A 17,129-nucleotide genomic window follows, 5' to 3' on the forward strand; every position below is an offset into this window, starting at 1 on the left:
TGGGTTGTCAGATATTGTAGGAAAAAAACGGATGAATGGCTGAGATTTAGAGATGTTCCCATACCGTTTTTTCCTTCTACTGTGAAATATTGCCAAATGGCTGACATTTTCCTCGCTCTGACTACCGTTACACTCTCCATTAGCACCGCACTGTTGTTGTTTGCTATGGTCACGTGTTATCACGTGACGTCAATAACGATACTCGCTCCCGTCGCCGCCACTCTCTCTCTCTTGCTTCACCACTCACATCCCACGTAAACACACACTCTACCTCCTACTGGTACAACAACTGGCTCCGGAGAGGACCATTCACATTTTCGCGTCGGCCACCGTAGCTCTCCAACACGCTTGGCTCAATTTCGTCACCTCACCGCTAGATACCGCCAGATCCTACACACTGCACCTTTAAGTGTTTGTTTGGTATAAAAGCTCCACACATACTCTGCTGAGGATTTTGCTGCTTTTCTCTGTTTTATGTCATCTTTAAGTGGACACCTTTAGGTTTAAGGCTGTTGGTCGGACAAAACAAGCAATCAGATGACTTCTTCTTGGCCCTCTTGGAAATCGCATTCACTATTTTCTGGCATTTTATCACAAAAACACTTAAAGCTGAAGTAGGCGAGATTGGAGCAAATATGATTAAAAAAAAGTTATTTTTAAAAATCGGTCGCTTTATCCTGACAGTAGTACATGAAACAGGTAACCTGAAAAAAATCACATGCCTCTGTGTCCTCCGGTGCTCCTAAAGGCATCTGCAAGATTTCACAGACCAGACGGAGGAAAATAAGCAGTAAGAGCTGATCTGAGGTCTGCTGTCCAGCTGCTGTCTATGAGAGCCGGCTGTCAATCACTCACGAATTCCGATCAAACGGTCAAACTTAGCCGTGCTGATCAAATATTGATCAATATTATGTTACGTTAATGCCTATTTCCTGCCTCGATTGTTTTCCGAATCATCTTGTAGTGCACGGTTTAGCTGTAAAATGAGAAAGTTTGTGACGCCGCAATTGTGAAATCTGGTGAAGGAACGCCAAGTTCTGGTCACATGTTACCAGAGCACAGCCAATAGGAACGCTCTCTCTCTCAATGAAATGACCTGTTATGGGTCAAAGTCTCCCGTCATGGGGTTCGATTTTTTTAAAGCCTGAAAACAGAGCCATGAGGAGTTGCAGAAGTCTAGTTATCTCTCAGAACACTTGAATTACAATGTGCTGAAAGGTTATTATTATGGAAGTTTTATTATTAAGCATCCAAATTACATTAGACTATTCAGTATCTGTAGCTACTGCATTACAAACAGGAGAACTGTAGTAGTAGTAGTAGTAGTAGACCGGTGTTTCAGTACCTCAGGTGTGCACTGCTCAGCATCTCTTGACTAGCAACCTGAGCTCTGAACCACCAAACATGATGCATATACTGCCTATTATGCACAAAGCAGAGCAGATGTAGACTAACATACAGCACCTATCTGAGTGATAAAAGCGGATGGTGCCACTAATGAAGATTAAAAAGGTGTTGAAGCAACTGTAAACTACATATAGTACATTATACTATATTCTAGCACCATTCAGTATGTTTAAAAACGTGTAGTTACTGCAGTAGAACCACGAGAAGTGTAGTAGAAGTAGTAGTAACAGTAGTAGTAGTAATAGACCGGTGTTTCAGCACCTCAGGTGTGCACTGCTCAGCATCTCTTTGACTAGCAACCTGAGCTCTGAACTAGCACACATGATGCACAAAAATATGCTGCCTACTGCCACTTTAACAAGAAATGTCAGCGTGTAGATAAAGAAAAATACACCTTAATTCCAGCCCTACTGTGGTTCAAATAGCTGCACCTGCAGCACCTTCAAATTCAGTGATGTGATGTGTACAAAAATGGGGTGATGCAACACATTTGGGAAAAGATGGTGACACTAATGAAGATTAAAATGTACTGAAGCAACTGTAAGCCACATATGGATTATTATAAGCATCCAAATTACATTATTACACCATTCAGTATGTTTAAAAACATGTAACTACTGCATTAGAACCAGGAGCAGTGTAGTAATAGTAATAGTAGTAGACTGGTGTTTCAGTACCTCAGGTGTGCACTGCTCAGCATCTCTTTGACTAGCAACCTGAGCTCTGAACCACCAAACATGATGCATATACTGCCTATTATGCACAAAGCAGAGCAGATGTAGACTAACATACAGCACCTATCTGAGTGATAAAAGCAGATGGTGACACTAATGAAGATTAAAAAGGCATTGAAGGAACTGAAAGCCACATATAGTACATTATACTACATTCTAGCACCATTCAGTATGTTTAAAAACGTGTATCTACTGCATTAGAACCAGGAGAACTGTAGTAGTAGTAATAGTAGTAGTAGTAGTAGACCGGTGTTTCAGTACCAGGTGTGCACTGCTCAGCATCTCTTTGACTGCCTACTGCCACTTTAACAAGAAATGTCACAGTGTAGATAAAGAAAAATAAACTTAATTCCAGCCCTGCTATGGTTCAAATAGCTGCACCTGCAGCACCTTCAAATTAAAAAAAATGGGGTGATGCACACTTGATGTGGTCATGATGCAACACATTTGGGAAAAGATGGTGACACTAATGAAGATTAAAAGGTACTGAAGCAACTGTAAGCCACATATAGATTATTATAAGCATCCAAATTTCATTATTACACCATTCAGTATGTTTAAAAACATGTAACTACTGCATTAGAACCAGGAGAGGTGTAGTAGAAGTAATAGTAATAGTAGTAGACCGGTGTTTCAGTACCAGGTGTGCACTGCTCAGCATCTCTTTGACTAGCAACCTGAGCTCTGAACCACCAAACATGATGCATATACTGCCTATTATGCACAAAGCAGAGCAGATGTAGACTAACATATAGCACCTATCTGAGTGATAAAAGCAGATGGTGACACTAATGAAGATTAAAAAGGCATTGAAGGAACTGAAAGCCACATATAGTACATTATACTACATTCTAGCACCATTCAGTATGTTTAAAAACGTGTATCTACTGCATTAGAACCAGGAGAACTGTAGTAGTAGTAGTAGTAGTAGACCGGTGTTTCAGTACCAGGTGTGCACTGCTCAGCATCTCTTTGACTGCCTACTGCCACTTTAACAAGAAATGTCACAGTGTAGATAAAGAAAAATAAACTTAATTCCAGCCCTGCTATGGTTCAAATAGCTGCACCTGCAGCACCTTCAAATTAAAAAAAATGGGGTGATGCACACTTGATGTGGTCATGATGCAACACATTTGGGAAAAGATGGTGACACTAATGAAGATTAAAAGGTACTGAAGCAACTGTAAGCCACATATAGATTATTATAAGCATCCAAATGACATTGTAGCATCTTAAAGCAGGAGAAGTGTAGTAGAAGTGATAGTAGTAGTAGTAGTAGAGCGGTGTTTCAGCACCAGGTGTGCACTGCTCAGCATCTCTTGACTAGCAACCTGAGCTGTGAAGCAGCACACATGATGCACAAAGCAGAGCAGAGGCAGACTAACATGCACGCGCCTCTCTGCGTGATAACAGCATCTTCATCCTGCACGGTGTGTGTGTTTAGTCCTCCGTACCTGAACCGTCCTCCGCAGTGCTGGCATTGGTCCCCGACCCAGCCGGGGAAACACACACAGTGTCCGGTGGCGGCGTTGCACTGCCCGTTCATACACGGTTTGTCGCATTCCTTCGCCTCGGAGAGCAGCCCGGTGACCGACAGCAGGAGCGCGGTGGTCAGCAGCATCAGCAGGCTCCGGACAGAACCAGAGACAGGTCCAGAGACAGAGAGAGAGCCGGAGCCGGAGCAGGCCCGCCGCGTCGCCCAGGACATTCTCCCACAAAAGATGGCTGCTTTATTTAAAGGCAACTGCTCTCCGGTTGCTGCTTCGGAGCTTCAGCCGAACTGCCGGGCTACCGTGGTTACTGTGGTTACCGAGGTACCGAGGCGTGCCCCCGGTGTGTGTAGCGGTTTAGCGTCTTCGTCGAGGCTTGTCTTCGGCTGGTTACTCGGTTTACATCTTCCCAGTGGTTCCGTTTCCCAGCGCCGCCGCACCGAGCCGCATATTGACATCCAGAAGTGACGTGATGTTCAGCGGAAATGCGCAACCGGAGGAGGAGAGAGGGGAGGCGAAGCGAAGCGAACAGGCGAAGCGAAGCGAAGCGCGGAGGACTTTAAACTCTTATTTTGAAAACAGAGCGCAGAAACCATGGCAACCAAGCCCCTTCTACAAGCTTCTTTATTCTCTGTTATTAGGTTCCTTGCACTTCGTGCCAGGAACCAACGGTGTCCTGGCACGAAGTGCAGGAACCTATTGTTTTTGTCGGTATTATTATTTTTCTGCTGCAAGAACGCGTTTTTGATGACCTTAGCCATCCCCAAAACTCACCAGAATTGGAACATGCGTCGGGAGTGGCGAAAATTGCAATGTTCTGTAGTGATTGGGAACGGGCGTCGCCAGCGGGCTCTATAGCGCCCCCTAACGCGTCGAAATCTAAAGTTGATCCGATATTCATGAAATTTGGTATGCATATCCCACTCATCATTTGAAACATATTCCTCATTGGATTTCATTAGCTCCGCCCACCCAGAAGTCGGCCATATTGGATTTCATGTCATTTTTAGCGTTTTATAGGCCACGTACTTTAACGAACTCCTCCTACAGATTTGATCTGATCGACTTGAAATTTGGTCAGGACCATCTTAAGACCTTGAGGATGAAAAGTTATTAAAATGATGAGTGTTCACTTAACGACCGGACCGTAGCGTGGCGGCCATTTTGAGCCATTCGCCATGAAACAGGCAGTTATTGTAACTCAACTGTACATAGTCCGATCTGCCCCAAATCTCTCAGGTATGATGGTGGTCCAGTACTGATGACATGTATATGAAAAATTATACTCATAGCCCCGCCCCAAGACGTTAGCCCCGCCCCCTTTCATATCTCATGAACCGTTTGTCGTAGAGTCTTGCGGGAGGTGTCATATCACTCAGCAGAGAGTTCCTGTTTCATTGGTGAAGGTTATGCCCGCCCCCTACACATTAGCCACGCCCCCCTTCTAACTCGTGAACCGCTTGTCGTAGAGCCTTGCAGCAGGCGTCGTGGCGCTCGTCAGAGTTTCGGCTTCACGGTGCCCGGCCGCGTCGGTCGACGTCCCGCCAGCATCCCCGACGCGCAATTAGGGGCGAGGGCCCGTTCATCGCTGCTCGCAGCTTTAATTTATTTTAGAATTGTCTCATATTTATCGAACAATTTGCTATTGTTGCTGTTATATTTATATGTTTATAAGGATGATTGTATTTAATTCATTATTGTTATTCATTTGTTTGAGAGATCGATCGATTGTCTATTATCCCTCCTGCCCTCTGGTAGAAGATACAGGACCCCCAGGACTCACACCAGAAGACTGAGGAACAGTTTTTCCCCCAGGCCATCAGACTTTTAAATCTATAATTCATTCAACACATTCTTACACAAAAATATATCCTATACTGTATATACTGTATATATTCTTAATACATATGTTCTTAATATGCCCTTGTATAAAGTATTTCCTTTTATAATTGTAATGTAAATGTAATATAATTTATTATTTAATGGAGCTTCCCAGCAAAAAGTATTTCACACGTTTGTACCTGTACAACCGGCGTGACAATAAACATCTTGAATATACAAGGATGAAAGAGTAACAAACAGGAACAAAGAATCTCACTGCCATCTCAATGTGTATGTGATCAATAAACTAAACTTGAACTTGAAGCTGTCTTACATCCACAGCTAGCTTTGTTGGCTTCTTTAACATCATATTTTCTATTCTGTAAAACAAATGGTGTCCATATTCTAAACTAAGTTAATTGGATATCTACTATTTAAAGAGATTTATTTATTATTTTTAACATTTATTTAGCTAATAAGTAAATGCTTATTAGCTAAATAAATGTTAAAATAATGTCCCTTGACAGAACAGCTTAAATCCATAGCTAGCTTTGCTGTTGTTGCGCAACCGCAAGAGAGAGAGGCGAAGCGAAGCGAAGCGAAGCGAAGCGAAGCGAAGCGAAGCGAAGCGAAGCGAAGCGAAGCGAAGCGAAGCGAAGCGAAGCGCGCAGGACTTTAAACTCTTATTTTGAAAAACAGAAACCATGGCAACCCAACCCCTATACAAGTTTGCTTACATCCATAGCTAGCTTTGTTAGCTAATATTTTTTACTGTGTAAAAATTCAACATGATACTGGGAATTTATGTCCATATTCTAAACTAAGTTAATTGGATATCTACTATTTAAAAATGTTTGTATTTATTATGTTTTAACATTTATTAAGCTAATTACCTAATTAGGCCTACTATTATATGCTTAATGCTCTTTTTCCCCAGAGCTTTCAACCAAATCTCTATTTCTCTTTAATTCTGCAAATATATTTTACGGTATAAAAATAATATAAAAATAATATAAATTTGTATTTAATATTTTTAACATTTATATAGCTAATTAGCATTTACACTATGACCCTTGACAGGACACAGCTTAAATCCATAGCTAGCTTTGTTAGCTTCTTTAACTGAATATTTTATATTCTGTAAAAATTAAACATGATACTGGGATTTTGTGTCCATATTCTAAAATAAGTTAATTGGATATTTACTATTTTAAATATTTTTTTATTTATTATTTTATTATTATTATTATTATTATTTAGCTTATTTATTTAGTTAATTAGCATTTACACTATGACCCTTGACAGGGTCACATTTAATTCTGTAAAAATTAAACATGATACTGGGATTTTGTGTCCATATTCTAAAATAAGTTAATTGGATATCTACTATTTAAAGAGATTTTTATTTATTATTTTTAATATTTATTTAGCTAATTAGCATTTACACTGACCCTTGACAGGGCATATTTAATAATATAAGTGATATGTGATGTTAGTTGTTGAATGCTCTTTTTTCCTGGAGCTTTCAACCACAAATCTCTAATTCGTTCTAATTCTGCAAATATATTTTACAGTATATATATATATATAATATAAAAATAAATCAAATGTAAAAAAAGGAAAAGATGAATAATAGTAAAAAAGTATACAGTAAACAGTATATATATACTGTTTACTGTATACTTTTTTATTATTATTCATCTTTTCCTTTTTTTACATTTGATTTATTTTTATATTATATTTATACTGTAAAATATATATATATATTTATACTGTAAAATATATATATACATATATATATATATATGTTTATTACAGTATTGCTTGTTATTAAACTGTTCTTTCTGTGCGCTGGATAGGATAAACACAGCCTGACATAAATATATTACACATGCACATACAGCGATTTTAATGCGCACCCAACCGGTGTAAATTATTCATAGGACCGGTGCTTAAAGAAAACAAACATTTCTGTTTTTATTCGACTCTTAACTGTGGTGGTTGTTTGCCTAATGATGGTCAGGTGATAAATGTCCGAATGATCCAACTGCCCCCCCCACCGACCCACAGACTGCACACCAAGGACACCAAACTGTACAAACGGTATAGAACAGTTTATTAAATTTAGACTTGTAAGAAGTCATCATATTCCAACGCGCTCCATCGCAGGAAGCGCATTCATAATAACACCAACCCAAAAAAGGATTGATCACGGCATCAAAACATAAATAAAGCAAATAAACATATTTACAAATTCAACATGGGACAGAGAATGAGGGGGTTTGTGCACAGAAACAGGCAACTACGTATCCGGACGGAGGCGTCGGAGATCGACGAGTGGGTGTCTGATTCTTTAAATCGAAAAGCTACCTGGACGGCAGGAGTGGAAGGAGGATAAACACAGTTCAACAAAGCATGAAAAAACCTACAGTTTAATCACATTTTCTTGGTTTGAGTGAAAAGAAGAAAATCTCTACAACCTCCGATAATACGCTATCGTCAATAATGCTGTTTTTAAATCTTAACGGTATAAAGCTGACAAGCTATTTACTACAGTAGGTGATTTATGTTGTGAAAGTTTCCTTCTTTCTTGTTGTGAATCCTCCAAAAACACGTCTTTAAATCACAATTCTCTAAGGAATTCTATAAAATGGACGACAAAAAAAGTTCCAAAATGCTTTCAGCTAATTTTGTGGCAGATTTATCCTGAATCCATTATTGGAAATATCAAACGTTAATTCTACAAAAGGTGTCACATTGTCAACACTTAAAACAGTACCCACATACTGTCGTTCACAAAGCAACTTTTGTCTGAATTTGCGACATGAGTTCTCACGTTTCCCCGTCTCCTAACTTGAGGATACGCCACATTATGGAACTAAACTTTCCAGTTTCCACCCATGTCATGGTGGGAGTACTGTCTGTTTTAAACTCTTGAGAGAACTGATCATTTTACAACAAGAATGACTCATCTTCAGTGGATGGATGGATGAACAACAGTTTGACTTCTTGTATCAAACAGTCGAGACTTTACAGTAATCAAAAAACCCTGCAGAATAATCAAAAAACTGCGCTTATTAAAAAAAAAGAGAGAGAGAGAGATAGAGAGAGAAGATCCTTAGAAAAGTACAATCATTGAAAGCACATTACAATTAGCAGTTTGTGTGTGTGAAGTTACAAACGGGTCATGTGACTCTCCCAGCACTTCTTATGTAAATAAAACAATGCTCATTGTGGATCACATGACCAACATCAGGTCCAGGTCCCTCAGTAGACAATGTAGAGGGGATAAAACAGTATCTTCTTCTTGACTAAATGCTATTTTTCCTCATCACGGGAGTATTTGTTCACCGGGAACACCAGCTGGATGGGGGTTGGAGGAGCACAGTAGCACAGTTCCAACAAAAAAAAAGTGAGGTGAGTCATCAGTTACAGAAAAAGTACATTTAACTGACTTTCAAATGGCACTCTGGTCCTGGAGGTTCTGGTGCTCGAAGCAGGGCAAACCCCGTCCACTTGGTACCCCACACGCGTGAAGACAAACACTGAGAATCATTTCTAGAAAGAGGTGACCACCATCATCTGTCTCTGGAGGTCACACTGTAACATTCAGTTATCCATTAACGGCAGAGATCGTCCCCCTCTTTGATCCCTCCCCCCCACAGTATATCACACTATCTTACATGAAAAAGCCATTTACAAGCAATGGCGCCTTACAATATGTACAGGATTCATCAAACATATCTTCAAAGAAAAAGATATAAACAGATTTTTTTCCCTTCAACTATATACAAGAGGAGGTGTTGTAAAATGATTGAGCACCCCAGAGTCATTGTGTAAATTTACACACAGAAAAAACTGCTTCCAAGTACTGGCTTTAAGATCACAAACTCACACTCACCCCCTTCACTTTCCTATCAGGTACATGCAGAAAAAGACAGGAGCCAGAGGCTCGGCATTCATTCAGAGGAGGCCGCGTGCCCCTTTCACTAAAGGCAAATCATATCTGATGATCTGGATTCATAAACTCTTCTCTACGCAATACATCACCTTCTCTCGTTAAAAAAAAACACATAGGAAAAAAAGATGGTCTTTTTTTGGTCTCCCAAATCAGGCATATTGGGTGTCGGAACACCGGATAGTGCTCATACCAGCGATCAGTACTGGTCACTAGTAGATAGGATGATCAAGCATCAAAGGCCCCTTTGGAGTGTCCTCTTGGTTTTGATACCTGAGGTGTAAGCGTGGGTGAGTGAACACTGGCTGAATGTTGGGAGCAGGCAGGGTGTTGTGACCGGACCGGCGTCAAATCATATGCAAAATAGCTCTTAGCGCGTCTGTCGATCATCTCGGAGTACCATATGGTTGTCAGAGTGAGGAGAATGCCACTTGTTTAAAGACAATCACAGGTAAACATTTCAGAAATCAATAATAATAATAGCTTCAGTGAGCCGACTGGCCGCAGTACACCGCTGCCCATCTGGTGCTCAGAGCCATTTAATATAACCACTAAGAATTATTTTGCTCGTACCACTTGAGCCAAGTCTGGTCGTGAACATAACAGAACAGCTGTTGCTTTTAAAATATCTGTGTGATTAAAATTGTGAATATGTAACGGCGTGTGTGTTTGCCAAGGAGAGTGCAGGACTTTGTCTCGCCGCTCTAAAGCCAGCGAGATAAATCCCTGCACATTTGGCGTTTAAAGTCTGAGGCAGTGTGTGACGGCAAGGTGGGGCTGAGGTGTTTCTCTTGGGCTGTGGGGGGATGAAAGGGGGATTGTGGGATGGGGGGGGTTACATATTGCGTCAGGGGGCTTTTCAGGTAGATGACGACTGGCGTGATGGGCGGCCCATGGACGAGGCGCTGTAGGTGCGGGAGCGCTGCCTCATGGCCAGTCGGCAAGGCAGCTCCAGCTCCTGGAAGAGGGGATTCCCTGTGATGTCAGCCGCCTCGGGACGCTCGCCGGGGCTCCACGACAGCATGCTGCGCACCATACTCAGCTGCACACGGAGAGGAAACACAGGAGATGTCTTTCAGAACAGCGTCATGCTACAGTAATGCTACCGCTAATGTTGACATCCATTAGTGCAACTGATTTGCTCCACTTAAAGCTCATGTAACACAGCAGAACCTGAGAAAATGTGATTTATACACACAACTCAATGAAATACTAGATAATGCCATTCAGACTAACACACACACACTGTACAGGACATCTTAAAATAGAACAGTACAGCGCTAGTAAAGTGGGATGCTGGGATAACAGAGAGAGGGGATTTCCAGTGTTGGAGAATCACAGATTATGCTATGGGATTATGTTAATCTCATTACAAAGTAAACAGGTAAACAAGGTGATGTGACCACACCAAACAGTCGGTCGGTGCCTGGTGTGGCAGTGAAGAACATATTTCATTGATAGGGCTGTCAATCGATTAAAATATTTAATCGGGATTAATCGCAAATGAATCACATGTTTTTTATCTGTTCAAAATGTACCTTAAAGGGAGATTTGTCAAGTATTTAATACTCTTATCAACATGGGAGTGGGTAAATAATGCTTTCTTTATGCAAATATATGTGCATATTTATTACTGGAAATCAATTAACAACACAAAACAATGACAAATATTGTCCAGAAACCCTCACAGGTACTGCATTTAGCATAAAACAATATGCTCAAATCATAACATGACAAACTGCAGCCCAACAGGCAACAACAGCTGTCAGTGTGTCAGTGTGCTGACTTGACTATGACTTAACCCCAAACTGCATGTGATTATCATAAAGTGGGCATGTCTGTAAAGGGGAGACTCGTGGGTACCCATAGAACCCATTTACATTCACATATCTGGAGGTCAGAGGTCAAGGGACTCCTTTGAAAATGGCCATGGCAGTTTTTCCTCACCAAAATTTAGCACAAGTTTGGAGTGTTATTTAACCTCCTACGTGACAAGCTAGTATGACATGAATGGTACCAACCAACTAGGTTTTCTAGTTTCATATGATACCAGTATCTTCACTCTAGCTTTAAAACGGAGACCGCAGCAACCTAAAAATTGCAAGTTGCGTTAAAGCATTAAAGTGGCGTTAAAACAAATTTGCGCATTAATAGCCCTAATAATTGATTATTTGATCATAACTAATAACTAGATTCTAATTAGATTATGGATACAAATTATATTTACAAATCATGTTGATGCAACTGTCTCAGATAATAATGCTGATATTTACATTTTAGTACGTAATATGAAGATATTTGCATATTTTGCACAACTACACCTCCTAATTGGATCAACTCAGCAGATTTGACTCACCATATAGATAATGTTGGTGTGGACAGGTGATTTAAATCTGTGACAGACTACACACTGAGAATGAACCCTCACAGCTTGTCCCACTTTGTTCATTTGCTTGATAAACAAAACTGTTTTCATGTCTTGGTTCAGGTGCAGTTTGTATTTTCAGCCACTAGGTGGCAGCAGACGGCCACTCACCTCCTGAACGTTGTTTTTGGAGAAAACCTCTGGGAAGCGTAGCGCTCTCACCTCCGTCAGCGTCTGGAAGAGAGAGGATGTAAACACCTGTGAGTGGAGCTGCGCCGGTGGCTAATCAGGCCCTTTGTTACCGAGACAAAGACGTCCCGGTCGATCGCTCACACAAGGGCAAAGACAATCTACCGTTTAAACAGACAACATTGATCATTCAAATGACAATAGTGATTATGTGTTACAGTTTCCCCAACAGAGTTTTCAGACAAACCAGAATAATTAACTGGATAAAAGAAGAGACAGAAAGATAAACTAGCTCATTAGGAAGTCTCTCTCTTCTCCTGCTTAAACAAACAGCAGCAGTGGGGATTCTTCTGTGGGATCATATCACTTAAAACAACTTCACATCGGTGGAGCTCTGTAACTGATCTGAACATTTTAATTGCTTCTCAATTGTTAATAGTTCAGTTTGGGTAATTATTGCTTGCACCATAAATGTGTTCTAAAAACACACCTGTCTATTCTTGCTTTTGTTTAATGAATCTTTAGTCATTCAAACCTCCCTTTGATGTTTGTGCTTTGCTTGAGTTGATTTGTTTTAATGCTTCACAAACCAATTTGTAGCTGTGTATTATACAGGGAAATACAACCAGACAAACACAGTCTAAACAGACTATAATAATCATATGCTTGGCAGTTCTGAGTCAAGAGTTAAAGGGTAATTTATTGCTGTATTACCACCCTTTTGGGAATTGAATAAAAGGAAGATAAATGAAGGCATGATTATGAGCCTGTGTGTTTGCTGACTCACCCTCACTCTCTCCATCTGGGTCCTGAAGGGACACAGCAGCTCAAACAGGATCAGACCCAGAGAGTAAATGTCCACTTTGTGAGAGTACGAGTTTCCAGAGAGCTGCCGGGACAAAAAGGAAAAGATGGAATTTGAGTCCCTGTTTTAGAGACCAACATACCATACTTACCCAGAGAGGTATTTCAGTATGAAATCAGATCTTATCACAGTTTCTTCTTATCGTAGTTTCACTTTATGTTTATTGTTCTGATGAATATCTAAACATTTCTGTAAAGTTTATCTTTGGGCGCTTTCACAAGCCAACATTTAGTCTGTTTTAATCAAACTCTGGTGCAGACCAAAACAACCTCTCACTTCTGTGGAAGTCCGATGTTTGCTTGACATGTGGGCCGAGGAGAACACACAGAATACACTAAATAAAGTCCCCAAAAATAGTAACGTTTATAAAGTAATTCAAGATAAACTGGAGGAGAAAGGATTCATGCGCAGTAGATCAGTGTCACAGTGAAAACACTTCAACAGCAATATATCAAAGTCTGTGATTCCCTGCATAGAAGTGGCAGCTCTTGAGATGAAAAAGATAAATTAATTTCTTAGTACATGCCCCTCAGAATTTTTTTTTTTTTTTTTATTTGTTCCGCTTTAATTTGTGCACTAACCAAAATGATTAGTTTTACTCTGATTCAGACTAATCAAACGGACTATGGCTTGTGAAGGCGCCCTTATACCATCACTGGTCCGTGCGTCTGCTCACCTGCTCCGGGCTCATGTAGAGCTTGGTGCCGACCTGGCCCGTGTGTCGGGTGAGTAGCGGGGCGGGCGTCAGGGCGCTCGGCTCGTCCTCGTCCTCCTCCTGGTCCATGGCCGTCACCAGGCCGAAGTCTCCCACCTTCACCACGTCGTCCATAGTGAAGAAGATGTTGGAGGGCTGGAGGAAGGAGGGTGACAGGTTACGGAACATGTATCAAACATTTAATACATGAAGGCGGAGAGCGTTAAGAGAGATTAATAATACATGCTTTTATTTCTTCTCGCCTGGCACTATATCTCAGTCAGTCAGCCTTCAGCTGGTACAAAATGACTGACTATCTTACTGTTCAAATACGTTAACTTCTGCTTGTACAGTGGACAGTGTGTGGCGTGTGTGTGTGTGTGTTCACCTTGAGGTCCCTGTGCATGAGCCCCTTGCTGTGCAGGAAGTCGACGGCCTCTGCAATCTGGACGAAGATATCGAGACACTGGTTGTGCTCCCTCTGCTCCGGGAGGCAGCGCTGAGCCATCCAGTCCTTCAGGTTCTCTTTCCTACAGAGCTGCATCTGGATGTACAGGTACACCTGGAGACAGGAGGAGACAGTTTACATTCAATACATTACAGTGCATTTACATCACAGGACACAGCTGTTGATTACAGCTGACTGATTGATGATGATGATTGACTGACCTTGGGAGAAGGCTGGACTCGCTGGGTTGGAGGAGTTGTGGGGAGAGCCAGGGTGAGTGTGGTTGGCCGGGGGGGAGAGGAACTGGAGGGCGGGACAGCTTCCTGCTGTCTGGTGTACGAGGAAGACGAGCTGTTCTTCTCCGTCGTCGTGCTCGGACTGACTACGTCCGAAGCCGAGTCCGTGTCTGCGTCGGCGTCTCGGTCGCAGCCCGAGTCCTCGAACACGATGTCGAAGGAAGAAGAGGTGCAGTCGCTGGGGCCGCGTGGAGGACAGAGCTCGAAGGAGTTGGGGGTGTCCGAGGCGTCGGGGTCGGCCTGGCTGTCCCTCTCGGACATCAGGCTGTCGTGGCCCAGCATCGGGTGGAAGGACAGGTCCCCGTCGTCAATGCCGAAACCTACAGCGCTACCGGCGCTGCTGGAGAGCAGGTGCCGGGCATCGACGGAGCTCTCCAGAGCATCTCCTCCAGGCCCAGAGACAGGAGACACTGAGCTGGACACCGGGACTTTGACTGACAGCGCCTCCATGTGGTCAAGGAAGCTCATTGGCCAGTCGGTGGTACTGGAAGAGAGAAAGGAGGGTTGTTGCTGTCAGGCTTACTACAGTCAAATAACTACTACATCAATATTACAACTAAGCATTCAAGAGAACTGTGCCGTAAAATAGTTATGACAAAATATTTAAAAACAAACAAAACAAACAAGACTTGTCCAATTCAGAGTGCTTTGCTCCTGTGCCTATTTCTCTAAACTGGGGGCGCGCCAACTGCCATCTACTGTAGGTAAATACACTGATTATGGATCTCATATAACCTTGTTTAAAAACATCCAACTATCCCTTTAAGTTAGCTGCTGCAAACATGTTTGTGTGAATATGCATTTTTCACCCCCTGACATTTAAACATCTGTCTTAATCAACCTGTGAAGTGAGCCGAGCGATGTAAAGTCTGTGGAGTATTAATTCCTCCCGCTCCTGAGGGGAGGATTACATTTCTTTGCATGGATGCCATCCTTGAACAACAGACCCCTGAGTCAGTGTTCCTGGTCATGTTCGCTGACCTGCTGAGCTGTACAGGATAACAGGCTTAAAGGCACCTGACTAACCTGGTGTCTTTCAGCCACCTCTGGTCCATCTCCTCTTGCCAGCCCTCGGGAGGGCTCTCCTGCCAGGCGTTGAAGTAGCGGATAATCCCCGGATGCTCCAGCTTGGCCAAGGCCTTCACCTCCCGCATCACCTTCTCACGGGCCAGCTCTCTGTACGACGGAAGACTGAGATTTAGGGTTTCATTCACATTCAGGACAACCACTTCCACTTTCTTCAGTAGTTGGGTCCTAAATCTTCAGGATCTCAAGACACAAATCCTATAAATTCTTAACGGGACTTATTAGGCTTTTTTGTGTTTCGTGTTCTTAGTCAAACACTTGATTCATTGTTGACCAAATGCATGTATACTTTAACTGTTCTACAACAACAATATAAGGAATTGTTCCATTACTGACTGTAATAACCTTCGCATTAGCCTAGTCTTGATACTCCAAGGGCTCGATAAGCGATTCAACAAAAACAATGGGCATAAACATAATCTTATTTGTTATGCACTGCATGATGTACCAGCCAACAATAAATGTAAGAGCTGCTGTAGTTGAGCACTAGATTTCCATGCCTGTCAGAATAAATATAAATGCATGGCTATTATTTGTACCAAACTGTCACATGTGCCTCTGTGTGGTTTTCTGTGTTTACACAAGTAGGTTGCTGCTTTCATAACTCAGTCTAACAGCGTTAAAGTAAACAGAGATAAAGGAAGCGGAAGGAAGTCTGTGTTGTGACCAGCGAGAGGCGCTACCTGTTGGGCAGCCGGATTCTTTTGATGGCGTAGTTGCAGTCGTCCACTTTGTTGCGGGCTTCAAACACAACACCGAACCCCCCGCGGCCAAGGCACTGCACCGGCTCAAAGTCAGTCAGGTACCTGGGGAGAAGACACTGCGGTTGTCATTTTGTAAAGAATCGCTCTGCTCTCTGTGGCAGAAAGGAGCTCTGTGTGACAAAGTGTGTTATCAACTCCATCCCTGACAGTTTCAAAGACCTGGGATCAGGTGATTCACCGTGGTCAACGAGGCTTATTAAGTAGTAAAAGGTGATTAACCAGGGAAGGAGTTACTAGCAGCCAAATCCCTGTCAAGGCTGGCTGTGGCTGCTGAGCTGGCAGGTAACCAACTCACAGCTTAACAGTATCATGAATTCAAACTAACAGAAAAACACTAGGCTAAGGCCTGCGACATACATACATACATTTTGTTTTGTTGCATTTTCAAACTTTTCAAAACAGAAGAAAAAAGAAACATATAATATATCTAAAATTGCCGATAAGCATCAGGGTACTTTTTAATAAGTTTAAGTACTGTGGTGGCAGTTTCTGTTAAAACAAGACACAAACCAACGTAACAACTTGTCTTTCAGTGAATTTAATAAAAAGGCATACATTAATAACTAAAACATCTGCAGATGGACTGCAGATGGACTCACGAGCACAGCCACCTGTTGTGGACTGTGGCAAGTGAGCCCCGAATACAAAGAGTAGTCAGTATTTATACATTTAAAGCATAACATGAAGATAAGTGCAAAGAAGAAAAGAAGAGAAGGATAGAAAGTGTATCAATGTGTCAGCACACAGCAGACAACAGAGCATCACAAGACATAACAAGTATTTCAGCAATCTGTTGTTTGCAGTTACAGAGATCTAAAATGTCAGGTCACTGTCCTATGGTGACGAAGTTGAACATGTGAGGCCCTGAGATTATCTAAAGGTACAGTGTTAAACTGCAAATATGAAAATTGCCATTACAGTACTGAACAAGAAATTCCAAGTCCCTACAAAACTGTCTATTTTGGGCTCAACCACTGAACTTGTCCTCTCCCTTGAAAGTAGATGGATTATT

The 17,129-nt window shown here is 42.0% G+C and overlaps 2 protein-coding genes across 6 annotated transcripts in view; both read right to left on the reverse strand.

Annotated features, from left to right (window-relative positions):
• atrn (attractin) overlaps nucleotides 1-4,209 on the reverse strand; it is a 170,147-nt gene extending 165,938 nt beyond the window's left edge. For 3 of the 5 annotated variants that reach the window (XM_037796502.1, XM_037796503.1, XM_037796504.1), the window contains exon 1: nucleotides 3,596-4,208. In XM_037796502.1, the coding sequence (XP_037652430.1) occupies nucleotides 3,596-3,849 (254 nt within the window). In that variant the 5' untranslated portion in view covers nucleotides 3,850-4,208. Of the gene's footprint in view, nucleotides 1-3,595 lie in introns of all 5 variants that reach the window. The other 2 variants (XM_037796501.1, XM_037796499.1) reach the window with 1 other exon arrangement.
• Nucleotides 4,210-7,545: 3,336 nt separating this feature from the next.
• Nucleotides 7,546-17,129, reverse strand: part of eif2ak3 (eukaryotic translation initiation factor 2-alpha kinase 3) — a 38,546-nt gene continuing 28,962 nt past the window's right edge. Inside the window, exons 11-18 of the mRNA XM_037746266.1 lie at nucleotides 16,037-16,159; nucleotides 15,294-15,443; nucleotides 14,193-14,751; nucleotides 13,912-14,085; nucleotides 13,506-13,679; nucleotides 12,752-12,853; nucleotides 11,947-12,009; nucleotides 7,546-10,452 (exon numbers count right to left, since the gene is read on the reverse strand). Of these exons, the coding sequence (XP_037602194.1) occupies nucleotides 10,270-10,452; nucleotides 11,947-12,009; nucleotides 12,752-12,853; nucleotides 13,506-13,679; nucleotides 13,912-14,085; nucleotides 14,193-14,751; nucleotides 15,294-15,443; nucleotides 16,037-16,159 (1,528 nt within the window). The 3' untranslated portion in view covers nucleotides 7,546-10,269. The remainder of the gene's footprint in view (nucleotides 10,453-11,946; nucleotides 12,010-12,751; nucleotides 12,854-13,505; nucleotides 13,680-13,911; nucleotides 14,086-14,192; nucleotides 14,752-15,293; nucleotides 15,444-16,036; nucleotides 16,160-17,129) is intronic.

This window comes from Sebastes umbrosus, chromosome 16 (assembly GCF_015220745.1).
Source record: "Sebastes umbrosus isolate fSebUmb1 chromosome 16, fSebUmb1.pri, whole genome shotgun sequence".
In the NCBI taxonomy this organism is placed as follows: Eukaryota; Metazoa; Chordata; class Actinopteri; order Perciformes; family Sebastidae; genus Sebastes; species Sebastes umbrosus.